This window comes from Triticum dicoccoides, chromosome 5B (genome assembly GCF_002162155.2).
Source record: "Triticum dicoccoides isolate Atlit2015 ecotype Zavitan chromosome 5B, WEW_v2.0, whole genome shotgun sequence".
NCBI classification, from domain to species: Eukaryota; Viridiplantae; Streptophyta; class Magnoliopsida; order Poales; family Poaceae; genus Triticum; species Triticum dicoccoides.
The window spans coordinates 663,732,360-663,742,833 of NC_041389.1; the positions used below are offsets into that span (position 1 = coordinate 663,732,360).

Here is a 10,474-nt window from a genome sequence, read left to right on the forward strand (position 1 = left end):
CCGCCGTTCTCGCCTCGCGCTGGCGCCGGGTCTGGCTATCCGCCCCCCTCGCGCTAATCGACGAATACCTCCGCCCCAGCGGCAACCCGCCGACCGTCACCGCCGCCGTGTCGCAAATCCTTGATGCACACCCGGGACCCTTCCGCTTTGTCCACCTCGTCCGCAGCCACATGGACGCGTGCCAGCCCCAGCTCGCGCGCTGGCTCGAGCTCCTCGCCACCAAGGGCGTCCAAGAGCTCGTCCTTGTGAATCGCCCGTGGCCACTCGAGGTACCCCTCCCCGCCACGCTCTTCAGCGTCACCACCCTCACCCGCCTCTACATCGGCATCTGGAAATTTCCGGACGTGGCCAGATTACAGCGTGGCACCTCCTTCCCATGCCTTCGTGAGCTCGGTGTCTGCACCATCCTCATTAAGGACGGAGACATCGAGGCCCTGGTCGCTAGGAGCCCCGTCTTGGAGATTCTGAACATCCAAGGAAGCAACAAAGGGCTGCGCCTTCGCCTCGTCAGCCAGAGCCTCCGGTGCGTGCAAATCTGTGGCTCTGTTGTAGAGGACATTGCCGTGGTGAAGGCTCCATGCCTTGACCGGCTCATCGTGGAGCATCCTAGGGACAGTGCCCGTGGTCTGTGTACCAGGGTCAGGATTGGTGACTGCCCCAAGTTGCACGCATTAGGAATTTTGAAGGCAGGAAATCACATCCTAGAGATCCAAGGCACCGTCATCGTGGTACATTTTCTATCTGAAGTCTGTCTATTTGTTCAGTTAGCAAAATGTTCAGTTGATAGAGGTTCATGAATCATGACTAAATGTGTGTCTTTCTTTGTGGGTGCATTCTAGGCTGGGATAAAGCCAAGCCCAAGCACCATGGTGATGAACGTCAAGATCCTGAGTTTGAATGTGTGTTTCGGAGACCACGATAACATTAAGATGCTGACTGCCTTTCTCAGATGCTTTCCCAATCTGGAGACGCTGCATATCATGGTATCCCCCCTCCCTCTCCAATTAATGTTTTTGCTTACTTTGCACTCTATACAATACTAAATCATGAGTGGACACGGTGCCAGCTAGTGCAAGTAGTTTTTCTATGTGGTAAGGTGATGGTAGCATCAGCTAGTACATAGTTACGAATGTTTGACCTTGCCATGGGTGATCAATTGTAGCTTAAGTGTTAGCCCTTGTAATTTGTTCTCAGCCATCGTGTCTTGTCGAGTACACTATTAGGGTCTGTGTTGTGTGGCCATCTGTTTTTATGTTATGATGTTTCGTAAAAAAAACTTGTAGCAGCAGATTTCATCATATCAGGCAGTTATAATTGTGTGTTACATGAATGATAATACTATATTGATGTTACAGAACTAACTGCATATCAGACACTCCTCTGTGGTTAGTGATTACAAGGTAGTTTTCATGGTTTACAACTGGAACTTTGTCCTGAAGGACATACCTCGCAAATGTGCACATGGTTAAGACCTCCATTTTGGATTGTGTGTGTGATTTCGTAAAACCATGGACCATCTTTTAGTCTCAATCAACGGCAGTAGTAGACTAAGATCTTCAGCCATACTGCGTAGCTGGGTGTTTTTTTTCTGCACTGCTAGGTTACTTTGTACTCCCTCCGTTCCATAATATAAGAGCTTTTTTGACACTAGTGTAGTGTGAAAAACGCTCTTATATTATGGGACGGAGTAATGTAAAAAATGCTCATATATTATGCATAGTTAAAAAAGGCGGGCCTAGGCTCTAGGCGTTAGCAAAACGCCTAGCGCATAACTGCGCTTAATCTGAGCATAAGCATGCACTTTGATCAGAAAAGCGCAAGGCGGTGGCAAAACGCACAATTAATGCCTAGCGCTTTTTTGAACTATGATATTATGGGACTGAGGGAGTAGTTTGTAAAACATACAATGTTTAATGTTGTTTTCTACACATGCAATGTTTAGTTTTTAGTGGTGCTCAAATAGCAATGCATGTAGTTTCTGAATCTCAACTGTCAAAAAAATCACTCAAAATAATGTACTTACTAATATTGTTCCCATTTATAAACTTTAATTTTCAAAGAGCTAATGGCAAGTACTGACAATTTATCTGAGCCAATTTATGTTTTGCTTGCGTTCGTACCAAGTTCCTCTACACATAGCTGCATGCCTGCATGTATTGTTTAATCCATCTCGCAGCAGATTTTATTGCTCGCAGATTGTTTCCCGTTGATTTGCATAGATCTATCAACTCAATTACCGTCATAGCTCTTTCTGCTCTTTCTAATTTTTTGTATTGTCAGTTGTTAATCTTGTATGTAAGCTAGCATTACTGCCTACTTTTGTGCTCATTATTGAACTTGATCTTTGCAGTCCGCAAAAGGTGTCTATCAAGCTGGCAATGTCAGGCCCAATCTCAGGTTCTGGGAGTCGGCCAAGCCCACCAAAAGTGTCGAGTTCTCCATCAAGGTGATATCTTTCTGTGAATTTCGAGGGGAGCTAGGTGAGGCTGCTTTCCTGAAGTTCTTCTTTCGTAGTGCGAGGGCTCTTGAGAGTGCAATGATTACAATGCGCTCTGGATCATTTTCTACGGATGAGCTATCTTCTAGAGTGAAACAAGTGTCTCAAAAGATGGTGAGTAAATCATGCAAAATGATTGTTCTTGGGAGTGATGGCCCTGAAGGAGGCAGGCCTTGGAGCTTCAAAAGAGGAACCGATTACTGCTTCAAGGACCCTTTCTCAGCTGTGGAATGGGTCGGTTAAGCTTTATATTCATATTTGCCACTGCTTGCAGGGAAAGAAGGAAGAGCAGCTCAAGTCTTGTTGCTTTCACCAGTGTAGCTCTTTGTACGATTGTTGTGGTTAATTACCTTCAGCCCTGGGGGATCTTTATTGATCTTGACTTAGCATTTATCTATGTTATAAGCAGTTAATTAGCTGATAATCTTCTGTGCTTTCTAGTATTAGAGTCGGAGTGTGGTGGTTTAAATATGGCAGAGTTGGAAGCTTGGTTGAACTTGTAATGGTCGTAAGCTGTGGTCTATTGTTACCTTCACTATATATGTTGTAATGGCTTCGACGTTTTCTGGCCGAGATGAAGGACTGAATCCTCTTGTTTTGTTTACCATTTTTGCTGCTGAATGAAGCCTGAGATGTTTTACAGAGCTCGTGTGCTTGTATTTTTTAGAGAGCTCTGGAAACCATTGCTGCTTTTGTCATTTCCTTTTTCTTTTTGAAAGTTCAGATTAAATCTTGAAACAAGATGTGCGTTTGGATCAAATGTTGCCGCTGAAGATTTTTGTTCTCTGGCTTTCAGTGCTCTTTTCTTCATCCTTTGATGATGCACACTTCGGAGGTCTCATGACTTATGTTTTGGTCAATTTACACAAATGTGGATCAAAGTTGTAGGGAAGCTGAAACAATAAGTTATAATACTTGCTCTGCGTTTTACTGAACGATGAGTTTTTTTTTATGTAGTTTGATGTTTAAATGCAGTACAAAATCTGATTGGCAAGATGGTTATGCTTCACCTGGTACGGGAACTTAAGCACCTGGTACCCAATACAGTATCTTTTAGATCATCCGGATAACTTAGTCAGCAGTACTATGTAGACTGGTTTATTTTTTGTGTGTGTCCCCTTTCTCATCTCTGAAACATGCAATGTTCTGGGATTTATTTGCCTTTATGCATCGAGTTCAAAACTTGAACATTTAGCAGGCATTGAGCAAAGTAACACGAGTACCGCTTCCTCGAGGTACTTCATAAACCATCAGAATGTACTCACTGTTTTTTTTTAGGGGAGAAGGTGCTCACTGTTAAAAACACATACTCCTAACTAAATTAGCACCTCGACGAGGTTCAGACATGAGTTCTAAAACATATCTCTTGGTACCATGCAGGTGCTCTATGATTAGAGATGAAAGTGACCAAATAGTACATGCTTTTAAAATGGAAATGTTGACCGCGCCTAATGAATGGTGAGATTGATTTTTCCTTGCTGGTTATGAGTTATAAGATGCCCGTTGACTGTATTTTCTCGAATAAAATAAAATGAAATAATAGTAAGGCATTTGCATCATAGCGAGGCATTATGTGAAGATGCAAATTAAGTTGGTGTATGTGTACGAGAGTGGCTTGATCAGAATATGTAGACATCTTTTTGTTGCTCTATGTGTACAGTATTTTAAAATAAAATTGTACCAAGACTTTTGTATCACAAGAATTATGAGACCTGTTTTTTAAGGAATAGAAGGCATTATGTGAAACTGCACAATATTTTTATGGACTGATGAGACGGTGTGTAGTGAATTATGTGAAAATGCGCAACAGACGGCGTAGAGGGCACTCGCACGGCGAAGCCCCTAGGAGATGGGTATTCCAGCATCCTTTATAGGAGTAACACCCTAGGTGGCCGCACACGGCACACCAACCTGAGAGTCTTTCAATACTTGACATGGAAAATCTGCCTTTTGTTGTCACGTATTATAGCTTTGACATTCTTGAGAAGCTTTCTCACACTGATCTACCTTTGCCCTGAAAATTTCCCCTCGAAAGCATTAGACGCGGCTCTGCATACACAAACTCGCCCCGCCTTTCTTGTAAAGGACTTCAACAATGGGGCATATCCATCTGGCATGTCATGGATTTGGATTCAAATTTCTAAAGTGTCTAGATCAATCTTTGACAGTTTCGAGAAGCCATCATAAGGGATCAAGGGGCAATGATCACTGCGCCCCCTCTAAAATTCCATGGACCATATTCCATGATTCTTTCCCGATCCCCTAGGCATGAAAAGTGAAGACTGTAAAGTTTATCCTCCTGCGGACGGATTTTAACATCTTGCTCAAGATACCAAGCTGCTCGTATGTATTTGAAGAACCAAAATTGATTATATGTCTTTCCAACATGAACTCTTGCTATTGCGGTCCAATGAAAAGAATCGACCGGCGGCATCTCCTCTTGCTCATAGACCACACCATCCAGGTCCTCGTCTCGTAGTCCTAGGTCCCGCATCATGGCATCAACACCATCCTGTTATTGATCCTGAACCCAACACACCATTATCCATTTTGCACTGGCCCAAATCAGATTACCCAGGCAAGAGAGACCCTAGGTTCTCCGACTCCACACGAGCTACGTTCAAGACTGGGCGGTGATCTGGGGATCACCCCTTGCACAGTCCAACTAGCAGCCTCCAGTCCGTCGCTCTCTTTAATTCTGTAGTTCCGAATGCTATGGTTTTCTTTAATGAAAATCGGAAGGGGAGAGCCCTTCTTTTATCAAAAAAAAAAAAAAACTAGCAGCCTCATGGACGAATGGAGGGTAGGGAAGGCAAACCTCAACGTCGGGAATATCACCGTCGATAGGAGAAGATAGGAACCCTAACGTGAGGGAAGAATATAACTCCACTCTATATTCCGCGGCTACAGTAGCGTGGTTTGCTTCCCTCATCCACCACAGGATACTGAGAATGTATATACATTAACAACTACATCATGTGGTACAATGATCCAAAGATGATACAAGCCCATAAAGTAAAAGCATTGCGAGCAAATAGAATGTTCCCCTGTGTTTGCGAGTTCTCAACTGAGCAAACTGACAAGAGCATGGCGTGTACTGAATTTCTAAAAAAAAAATCATGTGTATTAAGAAATACTACATGTCTATTTTTTTTAAAAGAATCACAAATGTCTTAAATGTTTATGTATTAAAAAAAGGGTCAGTAATAATAAAAATGATCTAGAATTAAGAAAAAAATATGAATATTAAAAATTTCCATGTATTTTAAAAATCTTCACGACTATGGAAAATATAAATGTATTTTAGAAAATGCTATAGTGGAATTTTTAAATGTTGTGGAATTTGGAAGATGGTCAAAAAAAATAAATGCATTTTTAAAAATTTTAAAATCACCCATTTAGATAATTCACTTATATTAATAATATTTATGAATTTCAAAAAGTATTAACGAATCCATCCATGAATTTAAAGGGTAAAAGAAAGGAAAATAAAAAGGAAATTGAATAGAAAAATGGAAACTAAAAAGAAAAAAGGAAACCAGAAAACAAAAAGAAAACAAGAAGAAAGTGGCAGAAATAAAAAAAAAATAGAAAGATTGCCACTTTATTTAAACCCCTCATAACATCTGGTACATGAATAAAGTCAGGAGTGGCAACTAGCCAAACATGTCTACCAAGACCTAACAAGACCGACCCCTTTGCTAAATTATGCGCAACAACGTTTGATTTCCCACCTTCGCGCACTATGTCTGCCGATTCAAAATTCCTTTGCCTCGCCTGCATATCTCGTATAACCATTGAAGAAGGTCCCATGTAACTCCCTTTCAGGTGGCTAACTCTCGAACTGCAGTCAGAAGCTATCCTAGCCCTTTAAATGTAAAGATCCGCCGCAAGGAAGAGAGCTTCACAGCATGCATGACCTTCTAAAATCTCTGGGTCTACCAGCCCCGAAAAACAAGTGACTGAAGCACCCATGTATCTTCCATCGGAAAAGATAGCGTGGGGGGAACGAAAGGAAAACATGCCGAGACCGTGTCGCGCTTTTTCCATTATTTAGTAGGCCAGCCCAATTCGTTCGTCGCTCTGTGCGTTAGGTCGACAGACAAGATTGGGTTGCCTGGGGATTCCTTTACGGCGCGCAGATCGCACACACCCCCCTCACGTGCTCGGCGTTCGTATGGGCCGGCCCATTTTCTTCTTTTTCATTTCATTTTTCTTTGTTTTAAAATTTGGCTTTTCTTTTTTGTTTTGTTTTCTCTTTTTTCTTCTTTACTTTGTCACTTTTTTAATTTTTTCATTTTCAATTTAACAAACATTTTTTGTTCAATGAATTCAAAAAATGCTCATAGAATCCATTTTTTTGTTCATCGGATTTGAAAAATGTTCATCAAAATTCAAATGTTCTTCATCGAATTAAAAAAATTCATCAAATTCTAAATTTGTTCATCTATTTCATAAAATGTTCATCAAGTTCTTGTTCATTAATTTCAGAATTTATTCGTCATTTTTTTAAATGTTTCCTGAATATAAAGTTTGTTCATCAAGTTCAAAAAATGTTCATTGAATTCAATATTTTTCATCACATACAAAAAAATGTTGATCATTTTAAGAAAAATGGTCATAAAAGATTTTATCAAAATATAAAAATTTCTTCAAAAACATTTTAATTTCTATTTCCAGCGACACTTTACTCAGTATAAGCCAGAATATCGAATTTGTTCATTCTTTCAAACCTATCATCAAGAAAAAATCAGCAAAAAGAAATCTTGGGAAAAATGAAACATACTTTTTTTTAACATACGTGATTGAAACGTACGAACACCCGCTCAAAAAAATAAAATTACAAACCAAAGTCACGAGCGGACGAGCTGGAAAAAAAAAAACCCAGCGAATCAGCAGACTCTCGAGGCCAACTCGGTGTTTCCATGTTTCCAGGCGCTTAGGTCTTGAAATAGGACGTCCCGGCTGGGTTGCCTCATCATCAAAAAGAAAAAGACAAACAAGATTGGCGTAAAAAAGTTTACCGTGTTTTTGCGGCATCAGCAGGCAGACGGAGAGAAAGCCTAGAATCTAGGGGTTTCGAGTTGGAGATCGAGACTCGGGAGGCCACCGCAGCCTCTTGATCCACATCAATGTTGACAACAATCTAGTAGGCAATTTGACTTGTCGTGGTGCGAGCAGATGAATCAACAAGGGGTGAATCAACAATGAGCCAAGATCAGAAAGAGCACAAGGAGGCGACAAGTCAAGATTAGGATGAGATTGTTAGATATAATCTTGAGTTTGAGTTAGATGCAAAGCTAGTCTACATGCAATTAGTGCTACGTGCATGAGTCCGGCTACTAGCCGTTACCTAGTAGCTAGTACATGTACGGGTACTAGTCCAAGTCGTGTCAAAGTCTGAGTCATAAACTAGGCTAGTGTTGTATCCGTGCAACACTAGAAGTTGTTGTCCGTGTTGACGCGTTAGGTGTAGGTTAGGTAATATATATACACATGTCAGGTCGTGGATTTTGTAACACCGAGAAAACAAGCAAAAAAAAATAAAGAGAGGAGAGGCACGACACGTGCCTTCGGCAAAAGTTTGCGTCTGCGCGTGTTCGTGTGTTTTGATGTGATCGATCCTGTGGGCGAGTTCCAACAATCAATCCCGAGCCACATCTCCGGCGATCTTCCGCCATGTCTTCACCGAGGAGGCTTTCCTGGGTCGTGCTGAGGAAGCACGTCCCGGTCTTCGACGCCGAGGAGAAGGAGCAGGAAGACAAGATCATGGCCGAGGCGAGCAAAGATTGGGGGAACATCGAGGATGGGTCCTGGATACTGGACCAGTTCTCACTCGACGCGCACCTCGTGGAGCCGCCGGAGCTCTCCACCTTGTCCGTGCGCGCCAAGATCGAGACGCAGGAGCGCGGCATCGGGTGCGTCCTCGACTCCGTCGTGGAGAACTACCTCGTCATTTTTTTTAGAAAAGGAGGAATACCCCCGGCCTCTGCATCTGGACGATGCATACAGCCACTTTATTGATTATTAACACAAGACCTTACAAAGTCGTACAACAGTAAGACCAAAGCCACCATCTTCGCAACCTCTGTCGCTACTCCTATCTAACCGATGAAGGGGCGTTGATGGTCTGGGCCTAATACCAAACAGACCTCGCAGCCAAACCTAACATCTGAGACCTCGTCATGACTCTGGTGTTCTGCGACAGGTGGTACGGGCTCGTCTACGACGCCGCCAAGAACTCGCTCTCGCTGCTCCCCGCCACCATGGATTCCTTCGAGGGCTACGACTTCGCGTCGAGAGTTGATTCTGTGCCCTTCTTCTTCCTGAGGCCACCTGCTGTCCTGCCACGCGACGACGGTTCCTACGATCTGTTCAATCTGGGGTTCCGTTTCGCTACACGCGACAGAGTGTTGCAGGGGTCGTCGGGCATCATCTTCCGGTGGTGGAGCCATGCCGCTGGCAAGAAGTGGACGAAGCAGGAGGCGCGCTTCAGCCCGCATACCCAGGTGCCGCGCCAGCCGGCTTACAAAGTAGACGCGGCCTTCACTTTCAAAGGGAAGGTTTTCTGGGCCGATCTCATGCTTGGCGCCATTGTCTGTGACATGCCATCCACCCGTACCACTACCAGCGAAGACGAAGACCACGTGGAGCTGGACTTCATCCATCTTCCCCAGGAGTGCCAAGGCCGTGACTTCTCCCGCAGTTACCCCAAGGACCGTCGGACCATGGGCCCTGTCGGGGACTCCATAAAGCTCATCTCCATCGTCACCATCAGTGGCGACAACCCCCGTGACAACACGCCCCCTGCCGATGTCGTGTTGCGGAGCTGGACCCTGTCGCCAGATCTCCGCTCATGGACGAGAGACCAAGACATGGAGCTGCCCTTGCCCCTGCTCTGGCAGTCGGAGGTCTACAAGCGCGAGAGGCTGCCGCAGGCCATGCCGCAGTGCCCAGTCCTCAAGGCCGACGAGGATGGTGTCCTTTACCTCTTGCTGGGAGATTACTACCTCGATTGGGAGAGAAGGGCTCGGCTATGCAGGGAGATTGAGTGTGTGATCAGCATCGACATGCGCACAAAGTCTCTCCTGTCCTGCAGCCATCGTCCGATCAAAGATGGCTTGCCGGCGCCAGCGCCATGGGAAGAAGTCCAGCCTTCCAAAGATTTCCATCCTGACATACCTTCCCTGGTTGCTGCCAAGTTCTGCGCGAACCACACTGGATGGTCTCATTGTCTTCTCCACAAGGAAAAGAAGAATCGTCTGATATACTGTAGATGGTAATTTGAGTCTGAATCTACTACTGCTACTCCTCCTACCTGATGTCATTTGCGCACATTCTGCTAGATTGATGACTAGCATTTGCGTGATCAACCATAATTTGTGCTTGACTGCATTGTTAAAGGGTGTTCTTCTTTCTGAAAAAATTAGAGGATGTCCTTGATACTTCTTGGTGACTAGCTAGTCTAACAATGCTACATTTGCTACTGCTTGCACGGAAAGAAGGAAGATCAGCTCAAGTCGCCGTGCTTTCATCGGTGTAGCTCTTGCTTCAATTGTTGTGGTTATTTACCTTCTGTGCTTTCTACGTATATGTAGTAGAGTCGGAGTTTGGTGGTTTAAATATGGCAGAGTTGAAACTTAGTTGAACTTGTAATGGTCGTAGGCTGTGGTCTGTTGCTACCTTCACCATATATGTCGTAATGGCTTCGACGTTTTTCTGGACGAGATGAAGGCGACTGAATCCTCTTGTTTTGTTTATCATGTTCTGCTGTTGAATGAAGCCTGAGACATTTTACAGAGCTCGCTGTGCCTACATGACGCTGGGAACAAAGAGTAACTAGTGTGCTTGTATTTTTAGACAGCTCTAGAGACCATTGCTTCTTTTCTCTTTTTCTTTTCGAATGTTCAGTTTAAATCTCGAAATCAGTGCATTTTTGTGTTTCTACTCTTACATCCGTTGCCTTTTCATTTACCT

At 43.8% G+C, this 10,474-nt stretch overlaps 2 protein-coding genes across 2 annotated transcripts in view; both read left to right on the plus strand.

The window, feature by feature from the left end:
* Positions 1 to 3,141, plus strand: part of LOC119310429 — a 3,295-nt gene extending 154 nt beyond the window's left edge. The window contains exons 2-4 of the mRNA XM_037586188.1: positions 6 to 728; positions 840 to 983; positions 2,351 to 3,141. Of these exons, the coding sequence (XP_037442085.1) occupies positions 6 to 728; positions 840 to 983; positions 2,351 to 2,740 (1,257 nt within the window). The 3' untranslated portion in view covers positions 2,741 to 3,141. The remainder of the gene's footprint in view (positions 1 to 5; positions 729 to 839; positions 984 to 2,350) is intronic.
* Positions 3,142 to 8,175: 5,034 nt separating this feature from the next.
* LOC119312442 lies at positions 8,176 to 10,223 on the plus strand. The gene is made up of 2 exons (XM_037588166.1): positions 8,176 to 8,444; positions 8,675 to 10,223. The coding sequence occupies exons 1-2, from the start codon at positions 8,177 to 8,179 to the stop codon at positions 9,778 to 9,780; spliced, it is 1,374 nt and encodes a 457-aa protein (XP_037444063.1). The 5' UTR covers position 8,176; the 3' UTR covers positions 9,781 to 10,223.
* Positions 10,224 to 10,474: the final 251 nt, after the last annotated feature.

Coding starts and splice junctions, on each gene's coding strand:
- LOC119312442 (XM_037588166.1), top strand. CDS start 8,177: ATGTCTTCACCGAGGAGGCTTTCCTGGGTCGTGCTGAGGAAGCACGTC. Junction 8,445..8,674: donor CGACTCCGTCGTGGAGAACT/ACCTCGTCATTT, acceptor CTAACATCTGAG/ACCTCGTCATGACTCTGGTG.